This window comes from Ailuropoda melanoleuca, chromosome 9, assembly GCF_002007445.2.
Source record: "Ailuropoda melanoleuca isolate Jingjing chromosome 9, ASM200744v2, whole genome shotgun sequence".
NCBI classification, from domain to species: domain Eukaryota; kingdom Metazoa; phylum Chordata; class Mammalia; order Carnivora; family Ursidae; genus Ailuropoda; species Ailuropoda melanoleuca.
In genome coordinates, this window is record NC_048226.1 from 80,856,514 (window position 1) to 80,878,936 (window position 22,423).

Here is a 22,423-nt window from a genome sequence, read left to right on the forward strand (position 1 = left end):
AAACACACACACTCATACTGACACACAACTTCTAGAAAGAATGGGAAGAACTGCTTAAAATCTTGGGATAGGAAGATTTTTAAACTAGGATACTGAGTCTACACAGGGAAGAACATTTAAAAATAATAAATAAAGCTCTTCACTTTGATGCTTAGAGGAACAATAACAAGAAAGCACCCACTGGGCACCAAGTAACATCCGAACGTGCTACATTACCAGGATTTTGCTAAATTAATTCCCACTCATACAACCAAGTCTCAGTTTAAATGCTCCTTCCTCAGGGAGGCATTTCCTCATCTAACATATTGGGCTATATGGTCTTTCTACATAAATACAGTGGTCTCTACTTCACCTGTTGTGACACTCGTACCCGTAATGATCTGTTAATGATTTCCCTATTAAACTGTAAGTTCCATGTGGGCACAGACTATGTTTGTCTTGTTTTCTCCTTTACCATCAACGCCTGACACAATATGTATTTTTGGAGGTAATTCGTCGAAGAACAAATACACAAAAGAAAGAAGGAGATGTATCCTAAAAACATCTTTAGAAAATATGAAAGATTAACTAGGAAATGTAACATTTATAAAGAGAATAGGATGAAAGTGAAAAAAAAAAAAACATGACTATACCCTATATCTCTGTTTATGGACTTGAAATAACTGAAGTCCTTTACCTGCTCAGAGGAGTGAGCACACAGAAATCCAAAGTCACACATCTTACAGAATTCTCACCTTCAGATTACTGTTTCTTTGCAAAACAAGGATGTTGCTCAATTTTTTTTTAAAGCCAGAAGAATGTCCAATCTCATTTTAAAAGAAAAATGAGCAACGTGTTCTCAAGCTGATTGTCCTCCAGTTGGAATAGAGAAGAGAACACATTATAATGGCACCTTTCACTTGCGAGCTGCTCCATCAAAAAATTACGGGATATGAGCCATTCAGAAAGGACAAATACACGAATTGTGGTAAATGAGTGAACTCATCAGCATTACCAACAACACTGCAAACTGTAAAATACACTCAGTAAACGGTAGAAAACAGGTATGAAGCATAAGGGTAAATGGTCTGAAACAAGTGACCAAATTAAAATCCATGGTTACCGCGTCTATAAATACATAATCTGCAGTTTTATGAACGATCTTTTACGTTTACTTGTCCTTTAACTTCCCCAAGTCACCACAATCATTCCCGATGATTCTGGGATCAGCCCTCTGGATTCTTTCGATCATTTTTTTTTTTTTTTACATTATCCCCCAACAATGGCTTACCTGTAGTGTCGGGAAATCTCTTCTTCCACCTGGGTAATGAAATCACATTTGGTACATGAGTGTTCTTTGCTTTCCTTGACAGCCGGCTGCCCATCCGATCCTTGCAGGTGATTGGCTTCCTGTTTGACCTCTGATGCTTGGGACTCATGGGCGCTCTCGTAGTGGAAGAGGAGCACATCTACGTCAGGGGTGGAGAACGAGCACTGGTGGCACTGGTGTTTGACTCGCGAGCTTCCGGCTGCCCCCGGAGACAAGTGCAAAAGCAAGAGTGCACAGTGGGAACAATTACTTTTTCTACAAGCAAATGGGTAAGTAATTTCTCCAAGGTGCTTTTCTGGGCTGCAAAGGCCTCTGGGACAGAAGGGACAGTGTTTAATGGTACATTTATGAATGTTATGGAGCTGCTGATAGTGACGAAGGAGTGGCCCCACTACAATGACGTCGGGGCCGTGGCTTTTGGAGTATCTAAAGTCACAGAACTGACAGTTATAGCTCGTTACCATATTATCCTCTGCTCCCTTGCTGGAGAAGTCCTTCTTTTTAGCCCCGCTAGAGCCCTTGTCTGCCTTGGTCATTGGCTCCCCTTCTGCACTTTTGGCTAGATCATTCTGATTAATGACAGAGCCCCTGGAAAGCTTATCATTCAACTCTGGGTTAAGGCCACCTGACTGCGCTCCTCCGTGCTGTTTGCCATAATGTTCTAGCAGTTTAAGTGAGCTGGACGACTCACAGCTGAAACTACAAAATTTACACCAGTAGTAACTGGTGGCCTCTGTACCATTCTGTCTCGAAGAATCGAGGGGCTTGATGGGCACTGAATAGCCAACAGGAGTGTCATCTCCCGTCTTGACCGTGATCTTGTCCTGCCACTTTCCCAAGTCTCCAGAATCACTGGATCGAAGCGCAGGGATGGATTTGTTAGAGTTTTTCTCTGAAGGTTTTGTACCCTCAGAGGAGGGGAGAGAAGCTTTTATTTTGTTCGGGTGCGTCTGAAGAAAATGTTGTTCTAGTTCAGTTGAGGAGTTGCCCATGTAAGTGAAATTGCAGAATTTACAGCGGAAGTACTTGGTGTTTCCCTGGCAATCTGGTGTTTTCCGTCCAATGCCAATGAATGTTCCACCTGAAGTGACCTGGTACAGAAGAGATGGATGTTACTTGAAAGGTATCTCTGTAGGAGGGAGGAGGGGACACTGCCAAGTATTCCACATCAAAAAATACAATAGTACTTCAGCTTATTAGGAAATCACTTGAATAATCAGAGCCAAAGAAATGCACTCTTCATTTCTCAACAGCTACTCCTTGAGAGGCTCATTATGCTAAACATTTTTGGCCAAAGTAACAGATAAAGATAAGTAATAAGAGTATTATAACTAATTCAATGGATTTAATAAATGCTTTTCTTAAAAAGCCAAGAAAACAATTTTTAAGTAAGTAGGTTTTACTACTATCTCCTTCAAACCACATGCTTGCAGAAGCATCTAAATCATAGGGGATGTCTTCTCATGAAATTAAGGGTTGCTGTCAAAACTAGAGGCAGTTGCTTAGAGATTACTCAATGCAGATGTTCTCCAAGGAAATCCTCTGTTCAGTTCCTATAGCAATGAAGCTTTGGGCAAAGATGAAGTCTACCTTTTGGGTAAAATAAAGGTGTTAAAATGACCACACAAAATGCCTTATAATTAAAGCCCAAGCACGCATTAATAGACCAAAAATGAAATGAATGCAGTGGACCTGAAGTCTTGGTGAAGAGGGTCTAATGTAAAAAGTTTAAAATGTTTCCCAATCTAGGATAAAGGAAAAGAAGAAAACCTTCCAGGGCCTCGTTTGATCAAGGCTCTGTCTCAGTGGGTCATGGGGATGTTCAAAGGCCAAAATAAAATAATCCCACCACAAAAATGATCATAGCTCTTCCTTCTATCCAAAATTATAAAACCGTATACAGCATTAAGGCAATGATGGCATTCAAAAGTCACTTCATATAAAATCCTTCCTCCTTCCTCAGTGTGCCCTGCAAAGGGCAGCTTAACTAAGCGCCACCACTGAGTTGCCAAAATTCCTGGTTTAAAACAGAGTTTTTGATAGAAATGCTCCAAAAAAGGGAGAGATTTCCTCTTCTAACTCTCAGAGAATTTCTGAGTTTTTCTAGCTGCTAGATGCAATAGAGTAAGCATGTGACATTATCATGTTCTGCCTTCTTCAACAGCTGCTCAAAAATGACATGTGTGATCACTGCTCATAGCCAAATCACTCTATGAGAAAAGTCTCAAGCATCTCAAAAATCATTTAAGAGGTTCTACTTAATATGCAAATAATATTCCTTTAGCGCACTGAGAAACACGCTTGCACCTCTATTGTACAGGACTAAGAATGCAGTCCATTTTGCCACTTCAAGAGAGGTTGTGAGCTTGATCAAAAGACTTAACCTGTCGGGCCAAGAGCTTATTCAGCTGGGGCCACCTCCACATTTGTTTCCAGTGTTACAGTTCCCGGAAATGCACATGATCACAGAAACAGCTCAACACTTACTGTATATTAAGATAATAATTTACAAACGTCTCCCACAGCCTTTAATCGAAGGATGACAATGTTTCACTTTGGGTGATGTCTACATCCACCATGGCAAGCACACAGACTTCAGTCTGTCCACAACAGCAGCACATCATCTAACCAGAAGGGGAAGACGGGGGCACCCTCCCAGCCAGCAGCCTGACCATCGGCTGCGCGAGAGATGTCAAAGCCAGACCGCATGAGGATATAGCCTATGCACCCCTCTAACCTAGCACTTCAGTGACGAGAACAACTAAAATGTGCCCTGGGATGTAATCATATTGCAAAATCCCTCTGTCTATTTCCCACCTCACCTGAGGTGAGGACAAACCTTTTCAAAAATAAAACAAAGCATTTCCGTAGGATTCTATCAACTCTGGTACTTTGTTCAGGAGCTTCAACTTCAATCAAAAGGGGCCAAGGCAGAAGTACACCCTTCTTCTCTAGTGGGAGTAAAACCAGTATACCAAAATTGTCTTACTTTAGCTACCATACTGCTTCAGAGTTGTCGACCTTCCTAATATAAAACGCTTTTAACTCTGCTTGTAGAACGAGGATTCCTCAGAAGCCATAACACATCATCACTGTCTCTGATTTTGCAATCTCCAAGCTTCATATTCCTATCTACACTGCAAGGGCTGACCAAGGAGCACTTAGAGGCCTAAGGAATCCCTACACATACGATTTTGAAGCGAATCAAAGTTATTACTAAGCATCACAGCATCCCTTCCAGTATTTGACAAAAACTTTAAAACTAAAAAAGGATCCAAGCTAAAAATGACTACTATCAGGTGAAGAGACCATGAAAGAAAGGCCGTGTGGTAAACAAACAAAAACAATAACAAAAACTGCCAGTATTGCATTTTGGTTTAGGATTAACTAAGTGACCATTACAAACCTCATTAAATCTTTTAAGTCAGTGGTATTTGTGCGTCTACAGGTTGTGTTTTTTACCCAGGGAAAACCAGCCAGCTTCATTATCTAAGATTATCATTCAAGATGCTCTTTCAAAACCACCCAAGCAAGCAGACAAAAACACAAGGATCTCATTTAATGACAAGAACAATAATATTGACACTTCTATAGGTTACCTATTTGCCTTCTTGGTAAACAGCAGTAAATCATATTAGTTTTCATATTACTTAAAGCTAGTATAGCCATTATAAAAATATGTAAAAAAATATTAAAAGCCAATTTTGGGAAACATTGTTACTTAGTGTTCTATTCCTTTGCTATTTCAGAAAGATTTAAAGGCTACCCTCATGGCCATTTTTATACTTCCTTTGTAAAGAGATGTACACTTAAGTCATGGTGAAAGAAACTGGTACATATCATTTAAATGCCTTTCTAAAATAAAACACAATTTATTATTTTAGGAGACCATACCTAAGACTACTGACCATATCCATTGTATTTTCATGACCCATAAATGTAACTTAAAACAATTCTTTCCTAGGTTAAATACAAATACACAGCAAAAAAGAATTATACAAAATAAGTGTTTGCAGCACCAGTTTCTTGAATCTTACTGCCAGGAAACAGCACCTACATGTTCAGAGAATTATTTCAAACTTTTCAAATGGTTGAACCCAGCAAGGAGTAGGAAAAAATAATACCATTCCCTAGCTGTGACTATGCTAAAAAAGAGATCACAAATAGAATAAAGACTATAACTTTCAATCTTTTTTCTTTTGCTAACCAGAAGTATAATTATAACCTGTTAATCCAGCAGTTCCTTTGACACGGATATCCATATTTTAAAATTTTTATTTAACTGTAAATTCTGTTTGGACCAAAAATTACACCTATTCATTCATCTAAATTAGTAGCTACTGAGTATTTAGTTTGTGCCAATCTCTGGAATAGATACTGGAATACAACAGCGAGCAAGCTAGACCACATCTCTGCCTTTAAATTACTTATACTGGAAGATCAAGATTTGTAGGTAATATCCTTTATTCATTTGTATTAATCTTTACTTGGAATTGTTTGCTCATAAGGGAAGTTTCAGAAGTTAAAGTCTGTGTAAAGACACATTATTTAACCCCCTGGCATCTCAATCTCCTCATCCTTGTGGATATAAATAACAGTGTACACCTTGCCATCTTACAGGATTATTGTGAGGATCAAGGGGAAGAATGTGGCTGAAACTGATTCGTAAACTCAAGATCAGTGCTGTCCAACAGAACTTTCTGAGATGATGGAAATGTTCCACAGTCCACCCTGTCCAACAGGATAGCTATGAGCCACATATGGCTACTGAACACTTGAAACAGGGCTAGTGCAACTGAGGAACTGATTTAAATAATTTTTATTGATTTTTTATTAATTTAATTTGAATTAACTGAAATTTAAATAGCCACATGGAGCTAGCATGTGCAATGTTAGCCAGCATACTTTTTTTTTTTTTTTAGATTTTATTTATTTATTTGACATAGAAAGAGATAGCCAGCGAGAGAGGAAACACAAGCAGGGGGAGTGGGAAAGGAAGAAGCAGGCTCATAGCAGAGGAGCCTGATGTGGGGCTCGATCCCAGAACGCCGGGATCACGCCCTGAGCCAAAGGCAGACGCTTAACCGCTGTGCCACCCAGGCGCCCCTAGCCAGCATATTCTAACAGCACTGTTCCCATGAATAGGATTATTATTTAATAAAATGGCCTACCTAATTTAATTTCTCCTGCTAATGGGATGAAAAGGCTAAACAGTGGGAACATGGTGAAGTCATTCACTGACAAACTCATAAACTTGTCACTCCTCGTGTTCTTAGCTGTAAATGAAAAGGTTCGATCCTGTGGTTACTAAGCTGATGCTTCTGTTTAACCTCCTTCCTGGACTGAAGGAATGATATTTTATTCATCCTTGGAAGTAAGCAGGGGCTCGATACACTTGGGCTGAATGAATGAAGTTATTGTGGGAGATGTGAGCACAGATGAAGATTTCTCACCAAGGCCCTTGAGTTACCTGGGATGGGCACGTGACTGCAATTCACACTCCCCTTATTGACTCAACCGGACACACTTGGGCTTCTTCAAAAAACTGAACAAAAGACATCTTTCACCCAAAAACAAATGACTATGGAGCCATTTGCTTGTGAATTATAGTAAAACAGAAACTCCTGACGTACCTGTTATAAAGGCATGAAAAAGAACAGATTTGAAATTGTTTTCACTGATGGAAGACTAGGATGGCTTTTTATTCCAGTTTAAGCTTAGTTTTAAAAACTATTCCTTCCATGTAAGTATGTTTCATGGCCTTTGTTTCTAATTTATTTATGTATGTCTTTTCACAAAAAAAATGTTTCACTGTAGAAGTTAAAAATATAAAAGGCTGGCTTTTTGCAAGGCCTTTAACCTTAATTCATTTACTTTCTTCTAATAGTATGGAACAAAAACTGGTAAGAGTGATATCTAAAAGACTATGTCAAAGAAAAAGATTTTTTTGAAGCCTCAGAACTCTTGAAATGACACTTCAGGACATGTACTTCTTGTCAGGGGAACAAAAAGGGTTGTTTGAACTAAATACAAACTCTTCCTCAGATGTGGTTCATTTTCAAGTACTATAATTGATAACAACAGAGACAATTAGGAGGGTACTAATTTAAGGGGACTTGAGGTTATGGGCTGATAGTCAAAACAGTAAAACCTTCACTTAATAAAAAGCTAAGTTGCTAAAAATCACTGCTCAAAGACTGAAGTTACAAATAGCTTGAAGAAATCTGTCAGGGCCGATCTCAGCTGAAAATAACTAGAGTCAGAATTAATGTGCTAATCCACACGGAATATTTCTGCATTGTAGAGTGCTTCAAAAAACAGTGCAGAATAGAGAGTGCGCTGCAGTGACGGACCTCTGATGGAGACCAACCGTTTAGACAGTTTGTTAACAAATCTAACTGGATGGTGATCTTCTTCATCCCATGCGTTCCTGGTGTCACTGCAATAACTCCTGTAAATGCCCTTTTCCACAAAATAAGTCACAAATCCAAATTTTTTTTTTTTATTTAGAACAGCCAACCAAATTTTTTTTTTGTGGGTGGCACCAAAACTTAAATTGGTACAAAGGGCGATTTTAAGGGTAAAGACCTGCATATTTTAAATTATGCACATTTTTATTATCAGCTTTTGGATTACAGCCATCAATAGTCTACCCCAACTGGTTTTCTCACTTCACTCGGCATAATACTGAACTAAGTCTCTGTGGTTATTTGGTATTTGGGCTGACAGAATACCAATAAATCTTAAAGTCGGTCTCAAGAATTTGGGGGAAAAAAAGTTTTATGCGGAAAAATGCAAGGCAAGTGGATTATAAAGCTGAGTGCATTATCACAGAACTCCTCTCCGGCCTCTGACCCAACTTTGCCACTGGCCTAGGATGGAGAGAGGTAAGAATTGAGTGTTTGTTCTAAAGAGGGTTTTAAATGGGAAAACAAGAGAGTGGAATCACTGTGTTCATCCTTCCTCTAGGGAAGGGTGCTTTGTTGCATGCCTACTATGTGCCAAACACAGATGATCCACAGACAAGTGACAGAGTCCCAAACCCCGACACATCTCTGGTCTGGTGCAGAAAGCTCAAGGCACAGAGATAACAACAGTGGAGGGTGCACCTCTGCTGAGCGAGGTACCAAAGTTCCATGACAACACAGAGGAAGAGAACCTAAGTCACAGGGACCGGTCCGCAAAGGCTTTCAGAAGGAGGTAACAACCAAGCTGCGGACTCATGAGTTGGCACTGGAGCAGAGCCTCAGAGGCAGTGACCATGGAAAGGCTTTTCTGGTGCAGGAAACAAAGTGAGTAAAGCACAAGACAGTGAAACAGTGCAAGCTGCTCTCGGGCAATGTGAAGGAAGATGGGGGGTGAGACAGAATTTGGAAAAGCGATGTCTTATTGGAGAGAGAGTTCTACTTAATTATACAAGTATAATTAAAATGATACACATTTTATAGAAAGCAGACCTATCCTTCCTACAAAATGTAGGATGGTGGCTCTATAAGCAGAATTTTAAGATTAAATAAAGGAAGGACAGGAGGAAGGATGCAAGGGAGGAAGGGAAGGAGAGGAAGAAAAGAGGAGAGAAAGGAAAAGAAAGCACAGGAGAGGAAGGGTGGACGAAGGTGGGGGGGAGGCAAGAGCAGAAGAGAAAGGAAAAGAAGAGAACAGAAGGGATCAGTAAGAGAAAAGAAGTTACTAAAGAAACCACTAAGAATTTGCTGAGTAAACATGAGGGTGGGGGCGATAAAAGCATAGAGCAGGGGAGACTGAAGCAAACTACTCAACTGTTTGGGGGGAGACACACACATCAGAAACCATGGCATTTCCGGCCCCCTCCGACTTGGAAATGGGAGTACAAAACAAAGGAGGAGGGGAAACGTTAGGGAAGAAGCTAACAACTTTAGCTTTATGCACGCTGACTTTGAGGTGCTCATGGAACATCGAGGTGGAGCCACCCATCAGCTGGAAAAACAGGTCTTAGAACAAACCACTGTTTATTATAAGATCCCCAAATATGTCACTGGACTCATGAAAGAATTCAGATGCTCTTTCATTTGACATCAGCGGATCCTCTAAGTATTAAAGGGGAAGTGGGAGACAAATGAAGGATTTCTCAAGTCCCTCCCTGCGGCCCTACCCCTCAGGTTACGAATCCAGGGAGACGGAGCTCCGTTAGGGTATGCAGTCCATGTAAATGAGACACTCTAAAGGCGTTCTGATGTCTTCTCTCCCATTCCTGCACTTACTCGCAGGCAAAGAATAAAACTTCAATTACAAAGCCATGGAGAACATAAATGGGAACCGGATGCATCTACTTAATACTTAACCATCATAAAAAAACCAACCCTTAGATTGTGCCTAGTAACCAGAAGAGAAGAACACAACTCTCTGGCCACATATTAAATCATAAACCCCTAAAACAAAGTCTTCCAAAGGAGGGGAATATGAACAAAATCAAAGAATGTGGCTTCATTTGGGGATAAAACACTGCCTCTTTAATTGATTAAATCAAAATCTGGCCCTTTCTTGCTTTATCAGAACTAGTTTCGGTAGCACGAGTACCAGTGAAAATGAATCACAGTAATTTAAAAAAAGACAAATCAAAATTAATTTCCTTTTCAATGATTTCAATTCTGAGCTTTGTAAGTTCAAATAAGGCAGCATTACACTGCAGGGACTGGATGAGAGACAATCTCAAAGAAATCACCGAGGTCCCCAAATTCAATGTGATTCAGAGTATGCATCAAAGACCTCCCGGGTACCACCTTGGTATGTCCTCCCTTACATACAGTTGGCCCATCTTCCATTTGCTTTTGTAGTTGAAGTAAACCCAGTCTTGTATTTGGGAAGGTCATATGTCATAGTGGTTGTGAAGACTGGCTTTGTAGACAGGGCTCCGAGCTCGGTTAGGGTATGCAGTACATGCAATTGAGACATTCTGTGACCTGGGACAGGTTACTTTAATTCCTCTATGTCTGCTTCCTCATTGGGGGAAAAAAAAATTGACATAATAGTAAGGTCTACTTCAAGGGTTTTCATGAAGAGAAATTAATTAATATACACAAAGAGCTTAGATCTATCTAGGCACATAAGAAATCCCTAGTAAATGTTAGCTGTTGTCAGAAGCGAATCCAAAATCGGAAGAAAACCCCAAAAGAGATGTACAGTTTTGATTATGTAAGCTATAGATGAAAAAAGTATGGCTCAAATTACAAGTAATACAGAAAAATAAATTTTACATTTGACTTTCAATTTAAATTAAGCAAGGTCTTCTCTGATTTTCTGAAAATACCCAACACTTACTTCAAACTTTAAAACCATATGATGAAGAAATCAAGAGGTCTGTGGTCTAATGATTCTCAGAAACAGACTCCATGAAGGAAATCAGAAAATGAAAGGGAACTGCTCGCTCCAAACTTTCCTGGGGTTAGACACTGCTTATGGATCCGTGTTTCCAACAGCTGCATGTATGCTGTAATTATAATGACCCAAGAAGCAAAATGCACTGACTAGTCTGCTGACTTGATATGGTTAGCAGAGCAGGCCATTTGAGGATAATTTTTTTTAACTTTTTAAAACATTTTTATTAAGAGTTAAGTATACAAAATTTGATTAGATGCACTAATAACCATGATTTCTTCTTCTAAACACTCTGCCTAGAGAGAGATACGGATATTCAAGAAAGTGATACACGTTCTTTAAATGATAGCAGGTAAGGCAAAAATCAGAGAGAGGTCGACATTTATCACACTGACCCTCACGTAGCAACACCAACCAGAGATTGAACCAACGACAGGCAGTGAAGACGGTCAAACTATTCTACTCCACTGGGGTGGCTAACACTGTCCAGCTCAGTCACCTCCATGATGAAAATGACCTGGTAAATGCCAGAACTTTACTTTGCTTGATGGCCTTAGGGTGAGCGTATGTTTTATTTTGCACACTTTATTACCTGTTAAAGAGACACAGACCTGAAAACGCGTATGGCTTCATATGACAAACATTCTGTACTCTACAGACAGTCCGAAGTGATTAAAATCTCATTCACCAGTTGTTCTAAAGTGCAATTGTTCTCAACTCAGAAAAACAAAGAAACAGAACCTGCTAAGATCTACAACTTCCCTCCTCCTCCAGATCAAAGGAAACTCCAGGGCAAAAAATAAATATTTGGAAGTAAAATTCAGGAAAAGTCAAAATAAACCAGAATGAGATTAATGTCCTCTGATTTTTTTTTTCCAGACCAAACTGTTAACCCCCTGTTCAAACGAATGTACTGGCATATGTTAAGGATCTATAAAGCTCATAGAATTAAATATGTTGAAAATACAAATACAAAAGATGACTTCCTATCTCTAGAATCTGTTCTTCCTGCTTCTAACGTGACACATTGTGCAACTCTGATAAAAATATTTACAGAACAGAAATGTAATGCTCCCAGCTCAGACACAAGACAGTAACTGGTAAGTGTATAGTGAGATTTTTCTATTAACCTTCAAATTTCATGAAAGGCCAAAATAATTTAAGAGCTGGAATCCCATAGCTATTGGAGTCCTGAATAAAGCCGAATAACAGAAAAGGTATACTAACATGGAAAGGCGACATGGACATTGTGAACATTTATAACCTTGGAATAGGTTAAACACTTTCCCGTGGGAAGCACATCTTGACAGTACTCCGACTTTTATAACCTGATCTAAGGGCTCAGAGCTCCCCCATAAAGATGACGCAAATGCCCTAAGCACCGCACATTAAGGCCCTAATGAAATAGCAAAGCTGGTGTTTAACAACTGAGGCCTCCATTCAGCAATGGTTTAAATATAAGCATAATAAAGCAGATTAAAAAGGAAGAAGCTGTAATTACTTTTTGAAGAGCTCAATCTCTTGTCCTATTATTGGTCTATATGTGAGAGCCTCAAAGTCTGAATACTGGCAATAAAAATTACATGAAGGGCTTCCCAATCATGTCACATCCATTATTTTAAAAAATGTAAGCATAACAATTGATAAAACACATAGGTAACATTTAAAAATTGAGAAACTAACATCCTGGTCAAGTCAAGAGCTCTAAGCTAGCCATTGAATCTTTTCTCGTTTTTCTTACTAGAGAATTGGCATCCCTTCAGATTTCAGGGCTGGGCCTGTTATCTCCAGGTATGGGGGGTTGCAGGGGGTTGAACTCAACACACAGGGAACACTGTCCTGGTTTTATGATGCCCCCTTTGAAGTGACCTCCATTATCCAACTGGGGCTCTATCTAACTCTGCAGTATAAAGAAACCTTGTTATTTGACACTATTTTTTAGAATTACATAATTCTTTGACTTCCTTATTTGTAATAAAATTTACACAGAAGTGAATATTGTCAGTACAAGTATGTCTAAATTTCCAATTACTCCCACAAATACATGTCAAATAATCTGGACTTGGAACTGGAAATCTTAACATTTGTTTAAATTATTTCTTTTTCCCAACTGTCTATCTCATGTTTGCAACCAAGTCAGTTCAAATTATTTAAAACCATCCATGTCGAACCAAAATATAGATCAAAGCCACGGAGTTCTTAAGTCCTCTCCTTCTGGCTTCTGTTCCTTTTTTCTTGGCCTAAAATGTCATAAATCTATCATTAACCACCAACTGTCCTGAATGTTTAAAAAAAAAAAAAAAGCCAGTTTAATTGAAAAAGATGAATGAATTGGTCATCTATTACTTCAATTAGCTTAAGTTACAGATTTATATAAATAATTCCCAAAATTGGCTAATTATTGGTCTGTAATACTCGTATTTACCAACATCTTTTTATCAGAATACACACAGCCGTTAACTTCCTACAAATGTCTGACAGAACTGCGTTAAAGAAATTCTATAGTCAGCCTTTTCTCCCGCACAGCCTTTACTCCCCACACAGTTCAAGAACCAAGGAGGGAAAGCTCTCAAACGGCATCTCGGCACACAAACATGTGCGGGTAAAAAGGGGAATTTCAGATGTGCTTTCATTCAGCTTATGCATATAGGGAAGCCGTTCACTATCTTGGCATAAAAATATTAATAAGTTACTTATCTTCAGACATGTTTCTGCATCAACAGCTGGTGTATGGGCAAAATACTTAAGATCAGCATTTGGCCCAAAAGTATATTTAGTGCTCTGTTCCTAAATCGAACAAAGTTAACTCTCTTTAGGCTCGTTTCTAGATCCAATTATTTCTTTGAAATAATCATCTGCTTTTTTCCACTGACTGCTTTTTTCTATTTTTAGCCCTATTATTTCTCTGAAAAAAAAAAATTGATCTTAACAAGATTATCTTCCTGCTTGCTATTTCCTACCACTTTCTGTCTTCTTTACTACAGCACTTGGTAGACAGCATAGTCTAGGATCAGCTGTTTTATTTCTCCTTCTATTAGTTCAAACTCAGAGAGCTCACACATCTGTTTTATTTCTAAAATCACTGCCCAGGAAAAGTGTCCAGCTCATTCTACCCAAACATAAACTTTACTATAAATAACTAAGAACCTAACAAATAACTGTTTGGGGGAAATGGAAGTGTGTTTAAAAAAATCTGAATTCTTCCAAACCATCGGCCTCAGTAATCTTGATTTTAGAGCCTTCCTGACAGCACAGATCAGCTTCCCTCAGAAGTTGTCCCCAGAGTGAACAAACTGAAGCTCCTGCCGGAAATCCAGGTATTAACATCATATTACTTGCTAATTATAAAACACCATTTCACATACTGACATTATTCACTTCTAACCCTTTTATCTAAAACACGTATTTGCTTTCCAATCATGGTTTGACAGCAGAGTGTATCTGACATAAGACAGTGAAATGATCTTTAATAAGACAGCAGTTCAAAGCATGCAGCTTTCATGCATAATAACTATGTTGGCTTAATTTGCTACTCCACGGAAATAATTCTATTTGTGGAAATTCACAAAGTAAGATGGAATTTTTAAGAGAGCTCTACAAAGATGAAACTGGCTTTGTAAGAGTTATTTCTATCTCCCTTAAAGTGATAAGATTGCTGTTCTGACATTTTTAAAGGCTTGGAAATTTCTCTTCTGATTCTTTTTACAAGGACTACAAAATATGTTCACTACCTGTTATTTGTGATTCCTTTGCCTGCCTTTCTTAACTGGCACCAGGTCAACAGAGAGGTCTAGAGCAAATGTGCTAGAGCCATTGAGTTGATAAAAATGACTGATATTTTAAGGGATTGAGGAGGTCAAATAAGTATGATGTAATTTCATTAGTTCTCTGGTACTTCTCATCATTCCTAAAGAAGGTTAATATTACACCTAACATGTTTTGAAATCCCCTGGCCGAATAATACAATAAAAATCTACAGACTCTAACAGAAACTAATACACTTTCCTCAAGCTGACCATGAGTTTCGACTATGCTAAAATTGCCAAAATGAAATGAATATATTTCTTTAGAGTCAGTTCTGCATTTCATTCTATTTGAAATGGTAGCTCTTTTTTTCATTTCACATATGCCATAAACTAAAGACAGAAGAGTAGATCAAAAAGGTATGCCACTTTTAATAAAACCAGAAATCTAAATTACTGCTAAATGCTTTCATAAAATACTATTTTCCTTAAATGCAGAAAAGAATGCTTTATTGGCCTGCACCAAGGTCATTCTGGTGTCCTTAGTACTTACAATCACATTGACTTCTTTATAATCAGTGTAAACTTTTATTTCCAAATTTTCATTTGCAATTATGTTCCTTTTTCTGGAGTACAGCTCTGCAACTTTCAATATGACCCAAATCTAGTCCAACTGGATGTCAGGCCGCAAATCCTAATGCCAGACACAGGAAAGACCCTCACTGAAGGAAAGATGATAGTGAAAGATTTCTAATCTAAAACTAGAACAAAGCATAAACTACCATCACGTGGAACCATAAAGATTAGTGCCATTTTTGGAAGACTGGGAAAACATCAAATTACCATGAAGTATTTCCAGAAACATGAAGCCTAGCTAATCCCATGAAAAGACCATTTCCAACCTAACAGAAATACTGAGACTACTTTCCACGGTAAGAGATGACAGACACCTCTGAATACACATTTGTATAAAACAGCTCCGGAGTCTGTCCACCTCTCCTGCCAAATCTAACAGGCCACCCCTTAGGTATCGGGAGCTTAATTTTAATGCACGTGTATGAATTCACATCTCACTACTGATGGCTTTTTCTGTACAACGAGGTAACAGCACAGAGCACCAACCTGCACATCATAGGTCCCATTTAGTAAAACAGGCCTTGAAGAATTGATGTCCTGCAGCACCCCAGAGAGCACAGAACGGTTGACCTTCTGGAAGTCTTTGGAATGGCTGAACTGCACCATGTTATGAAGGGCCAAGATTTTGCTGTCCAGCTCAGCATCCTGCCTGGTGCGGTTATGCAGTCCTAAGTGATACTTTCGGAAGTGCTTAATCAGATCCGTGGGGTCATTGCCATAGTAACCATATCCACAGATATTGCATTTAAAATCCTGAAGCTCTGGGGACAGAGGTGCCGGGTCTGGGTGGTCAGTCACCAGTGAGTCAGTCTGGGATTTATTCAGTCTTACACCCCCATCTGAAGGCACTTGTGGGTTTTTTGAGGCCACTGAAACTGGGCTTGAGCCTTGACAATTGGCTTGACCACTCTGCGCTTGCCCTGTTTCCTCGGTAGCCTTTGGTGACATCTTAGGATCTTCCTTGGTCTCCAAAGAGTCCCCTGACGGGGTGCAGGCCATATCTTGAGGGTCATCTGCCTCTGCTCTTTGAGGAGACTTCAAGGGCTCACAGACTCCCCCAGCAGCTGGAGATGAGAAAGCCAACATATTTCTCTCTGTCACCTCATCATGTGGATGCGAGGGAAGGCTTCCCCCTTTACTGGGGCTTTCATAATTGAAGCCAGCCTTCTCGCTCAGGAAGGAGCTCCTTAGGCCCTTCTTGCTGCTGGAGGACGGATCTTGGCCACGCAGGCTAGGTTCCTCCGTATCATTCAGTTCTGCAGCATCACTCTGATCCGTATTTTCTGACATCTGATCTGCAGAAAATTCTTTGTTCTTTCCAGATACCTTGCTTTCTGTACCTATAGGCTCCAGGGTCTGGCCCTCGCCTTCACTAGCAACGTTTCTCAGAGGGGGGTTCTTTTTCCGGACCATATCTGTAAAAATGAAAGGAAAAGGACACGCAAGGTTATTTGAAAGCTCCAGATACATGATCTAATCTAGAGCATTTTACTTATTCTATTCAAGGCTTTATAAGGTGCACATAAAAAACTTCCTCTAGGAAAAAAAGTGTTTTAAAAATAGCAAAAAACAGAGACTGAAGCAAATATTTACACTTAGAATTATTTTTGTCATAGAGTGGTTCATTTACTATTTTTAAATGGTTTTATGAATACCAAAATATTGATTATTACTAGGTCTATCCTTCCTATTATTCTTGTTTGCCAATTATATTGTTGTTCACTTTCTTCAGTTATAGTTGATGATATATATATATATATGCTTATTTATAAACCTTATATATCATGTATAATATGTACACATACTATGTTTATGAAATACATATACATGTTTATGTTTACAGAATATATATTACATGTTTATTTATATGCTATGTATATATGTATATAAACAACATAAATTGGAACTCAATATTGTTATACACCGTGCAACCAAGATACAAATATAATCTCAACCAAAATATCCTCATAGTTAAAAGATAGAAACAGCATGTTATAAACAATGTGAAAACTGCCCTATTACTTTCAGAAATGGAGAATAACAAATGTTTCATCTCTGTCCTACCGATAAATGTCTTTAAGCCCCATCTGGAGAGCTTGCCTGCAAGTCAGGAGGAGAAGCTGGGACACATCAGAAGAACCAGGCTGGGTTTTACCAGGACTCTATTGAGCATGATGGGGAACCTAACTAAGTCCTGGGTTCTTATGCCCAGCCAGGTGGAGACAGTACCAATCCCACCAGCAGGAGCACATGGGAAGATGACCAAAGGACAATATTAAATTGAACCATATGACACCGTCATTTTGTAGCTCAGCGTGGCAAAATATTAGCTTCCCAGGGCCCACCTTCATGTGCTAGTTCAACTATGCCTTTCAAGTGAGTGGCATCAGTGAGCATGGTCAAAATAAGAGCACTGTGACAAATTCCTCTACTGGAGTCTAATGAATCAGAACTTAGTACAAGGAGAAAAGAAACCATTTGAGTTGTGTCAATTTAAAAGAAAGGCAGCCACAAAGGCTCGATGGGGAACTGAGGTTCATGGCTCGTGTTCCTTAATCCCCCAGCTGAAAAACTGCAAGTGCTGTGTGAGCCGTCACCCCAAACGTCGCTTAGGAAAATCCACCTGTGACTGACTAATAAGACGAGGCTTCTTCACTGGCTGACTCCACCACAAGAGCCGATTTAACAGTTAGTTACACCGTGATTACCCACAATGCCCTGAGAAAATCCAAATTAATAATAGGCTTTAGTCGTTTTCATCTATAATTTCTCACAGGTGCTAAGGAGTCACACTGACTTTGGATATATGGGTACCTTCATTTCCAAAGAGCTGGTCAAGCAAAATTTTTACAATATGAATCACTGAACCAAGAGAATGCCCTCGTTTAGTATAAAGAATCGTGTCCAAGGTAAAAATTCTCTTTAAAAATAATGTCAAAAAATATAACTGTGCTTAAGAAAGTACATTCTCCATTTTTATAGAACAATAGCATTAGTCATCAAATATATGTACAATATGTATGTGTTCCTCTTGGAACACCAACAACAAAAACAGTTATGGGATGAAGGACTGAAGTTTCAAGTACAAGTGATGGTCGTGAGGTAATGCCAATACCTGCCTGACCAAGGCAGGGAGTGGGGAAGGAATATGGTCTTCACCTTGGTGTCATTACCGTTAGGTCCTAAAATAAACTAAGCTAGGTAACCCTTATTATAAAAAAAAAAAAAAAAAAAAAAAAAAAAAAAAAGAACACTGGTTAACTTCTTTCTTTTTTAATGTTTGCATTTTAATGTCTCGTCTGTTAATGTTGATGTCTTGGGAGACATCTAGCCCTCTGTCAGAAGTGACAGAACTTGGGGACTTGTACCTACACACAGAGAAGAGTGGAAGACAATTTTACTGGTAGTCAACAAAAGGAAAACTAAAAATGAGAGAAAAAAAAATAAAAGGGAGGTTTAAGAATTCAGTTATTTAAAACACAAGACCTTGAGTAAAAAAAAAACAAAAAAACAAAACTACTCTTCTTAACTTGGCCTACATCCTAGTTTATAGCATATCAACCATTGCTACACATAAAACTGTGATGATCTGCTCTAGCACCTCTTGCCTTTCTCTCCAGAATTTCCTGTTTGTTCTTTCCATTACTCATGAAGTCTTTAGTAACCATTGCAATTTAACCTTTTTTGGAACAAATACTGAATAACCATATCATTTGTATTTTAACATTTTCTTCTCACTGTAAATAAACCTTGATGGATAGTGCACCAAAATGAAATAAATAAGGTTACACCGAAAAAGACAAAAATCTATATGAAAGGAAAGATTCATAAAGAAATGAAAATGAAATAACCCAATTCATTGAGTTTATCCTTCCATTAAAGTAAAGAGAAAATGGTTTATACCCATATATTAATGTCAAGGTGATTAGAAAAACAGCAACATTTTACATAGCAAGGAACTAAGATAAAGTACTTAAAAGTGAATAGATAATAAATACGTTAATATGTTTTTCAGAACAAAAAGAATTAGACCTTGCTGATTTATTGTTATCATGCAGAAAAGTAATAGGTCATAGTTTAAAAAGTACTGAACAAGCAACTAGAGCAACTAAGAGAAAATACGATTTAATTAAATTACCATCCTTTCAAATTTCAGTTCCCTCTTCCACCAAGAACAGACCTTTAGAACCCATATGACTCACTGACTCCTTATACTGAATAAAGCCCTTAAAAATATACATCGCAAAGAATGTCAAACTGCTAAAACTTCAAAGGAGTATCAGAAAGGTCATTTGTATTTTCTTTTTTGTTGTGGGTGGAAGGGGCATGTTCTTTTTAGTTTCTTTAAAAAAAAATCATGGTAATTTAGTTGACTATACTTTGAAGTAGTTATAGAAAAATAATTTTTTACGGGAATTATATCACCATAATTTTTCAGAATGACATATTATGTAAATATAAGCACATTTGTAATACTTCTAAGTGGAAGAAACTCCCCTAACAAGTCATAAGTTAGATATCGTAAGACTATAGCCACCCTCAAGTTATTATCTTTAAGACAAATAACAGATTGCACGATGTTTTACTGTGTGCCAAGAACTTTTCCAGTTAACATTTTCACTTGAAAAAATAGATCACATACTTGTAAAATCATACCCAGCATTGACTTCATAAGGCATGTGGCTTTAGAGTGCTTTTTACAATTATTAATTCTATTAGTCAACTAGCAGGAGGCTAATGCAATTGTCTTAGAAGACGCTCGGAAGACACAGAAGACATTTTGAGAGCTGATCTGTACATCTGCAAAACAAAACAAAACAAAATTTTCCTTCCTAAATGATGTAAATATGCTTTAACATATCACACCTAAAATACATTAATATGCCAGCACTACAGGCTGCTTCAAAGATACCTAATAAATGCATGAGCAAACCTTGAGCAAGTTCTTCCCTCCCCTGGGTTTTAATAAAACAGCAGGAAAAGGAAGAACGTGATATAAAAGATTACAGAAGTCAATTTCACAACAGACTGGGATATATAATTTAACCTCTAAAACTCCCAAACCCTAAGGACCAGAATACTTACCTACACTGGGGTGGGGATAGATGACCTTAATTAGTAAACGTGGAGGGGACATGTTTCTAGAAAAGATACCAGGTGTACCTACTGATATTATACAGTCACAGCTGAAGACAAGAAGGGGTACACATTGCATATCTCTTCCAAACTCATAGTAGCAGTGTATACCATGTGGTTGAGAAAAGAACTATTGCAATGTCATCAAGAATTGGGATCTACGTAAGCCTTCCCAACAGTTAGGGATACATTACGCACTGTAACCGGCTATCTTTTTAGCTAGTTTTACTAATCTTCTATTTTTGCTCTTGATAAATAAGTTCATAAAATCATGTCGAACTAGCTTTAAACCATCATTATCCCATCATCCTTATTATCTGAATGAAATTATCATGGCAGGGGCACCTGGGTGGCTCAGTTGGTTAAGGATCTGATCTAAGCTCAGGTCCTGGGATGGAGCCCTGCCTCTGGCTCCCTGCTCAGCGGGGAGTCTGCTCCCTCTCCCTCTGCCTCTCTGCCTGCTGGTGCTCAAGCTCGCTCAAATAAATAAATAAAATCTTAGGGGAAAAAAAAAGAAATTATCAAGGCAGATATTGCAATGATGGTCATAAAATAATTAGATAGATAATCGCATCAAGGAGTGTTTTGGTAACTCTATTTGAAAACGTCTTTATTCAACTATATAATAGCAATATCCCCCATACTGACTACCAAAAAAAGTTCAAAATTCCAGTTTACATTAGGTGCGTTATAAACAACTGTTTGGCTAATGGGGCTAAAAGTGACGTGGATAAGGAGGAAATGAAGAATCTAAATGACAGCTACAAGACTCAAAATTGCTAGCTTTCGTCCTCTATTCAACTCTGAGATAAAAAACTGACCTGAGGGAAGGAGGTGGATGAGGTGGAGACAGTGAGCATTCCCGCGTTTACATCACTCCCCACCTATACAAATACATGAATGCTCCTCTAACAGCAGACATAACGTGAATACGTATTACGTGTCAAGATATTTAAGCAGGTTAAAACATGCTTAACTTCCTAAAAATGCACCATTTGTATTTATTTTCATTACTGAGATGTAAGACATTCCATTTGCAAAAATCCGAATTTCTAAATTATTTCCTCCTAAATTAAAACAAATCTGAAGGTTTTCTTTGTATTTCTTAGTAAAAAAAGTTTATTATAAGAAACAGTAAGATACTGTATTATTTCTACATCATAGTATCAGACAGTGGAAATAATCAGCATTAGAGCTTAAAATATCATCCTGGTAACTATTTTATTTCCCTGATTAAAATGCTTAAATATACAGAAAACAATCCTTTTTCTATAGAAGACTGTAACTCATGTTCTCAGAATGGCATCTTCACAGCAAAAGGAATCTGAGTTTTCTATTAATACGTAGATATTTTGAATTAACCATTAATGATTTAGTCTTATTTCATATGTTATATATAAATACATATACAAACATATACACACATACATTTATGAAATACTTGCTCCAAAGAGTTTTACAATAGGTAATCAAATGAATTACTCAACCAAAGAAATCAACTATTACAGTAATTTAAAAAGAGAGCTGAGATCACAAATAAATCCAGTGCCAGTGTAGATGAGAAACTCCTTGAAGGTAAAGAGATATGAATTCCTATGTTCTTTGTAGCATCTTGATCCTAAACAAAGGAAGGAAGAATGGTACAGCAATCACATGCCCAGCTTCTGAACCTGATTCCAATCAGGGGCTGATGTAATCAATGACTTCCCTGGGCCTCTGTTCTTACTCATATGAGAGAATGGCAATAAATGATTTCTAAACTTCCTTGCACTCTAAGATTCTATAATGGTTCTGGTTAATGGCTTAGGCACTATAGTCTTACCTTAGAAAAACTTAATCCAATTTCCCTAAAAGACTATAAAATATGAAACCATCAATAACTGAGAAGGTATAAATACCACTGAAGTTTACCATTTACTCAGTTACTAATTTCCTCCAACATTCATTCATTCAATATATGTATACCCAGCATAAGTACGTGCCAGACATGTAGTAAGATGACTGTAGTTTTACAATTAGTCATTCATTTAAGAGAGAAGGGTATCTTTAAAAAGCAAAGAAAAATATTATAAGGAACCCCTCTTTCTCAAAAAAATTAAAGCCTTTGAGTATCTTTCCAAATACCATTTCAACTGAGTGCTTTTCAAACTGATTGAGTCCTTCTCTAGATAGTTAGACAGATAGATAGACAGACAGATGGATGGAAAGAACGAACCTCAACAAGACTAAAATGTTAAGGGAGCAA

General features: G+C 38.1%; 1 protein-coding gene across 9 annotated transcripts in view; it reads right to left on the bottom strand.

Moving 5' to 3' along the window:
- The window catches only part of TRPS1 (transcriptional repressor GATA binding 1), a 253,709-nt gene that overhangs the window by 188,597 nt on the left and 42,689 nt on the right, over positions 1 to 22,423 (bottom strand). For 4 of the 9 annotated variants that reach the window (XM_034668548.1, XM_034668547.1, XM_034668546.1 and 1 more), the window contains exons 2-4: positions 19,685 to 19,842; positions 15,529 to 16,457; positions 1,271 to 2,400 (exon numbers count right to left, since the gene is read on the bottom strand). In XM_034668548.1, the coding sequence (XP_034524439.1) occupies positions 1,271 to 2,400; positions 15,529 to 16,457; positions 19,685 to 19,721 (2,096 nt within the window). In that variant the 5' untranslated portion in view covers positions 19,722 to 19,842. Of the gene's footprint in view, positions 1 to 1,270; positions 2,401 to 15,528; positions 16,458 to 19,684; positions 19,843 to 22,423 lie in introns of those variants that run through there. The other 5 variants (XR_004627886.1, XR_004627884.1, XR_004627885.1 and 2 more) reach the window with 2 other exon arrangements.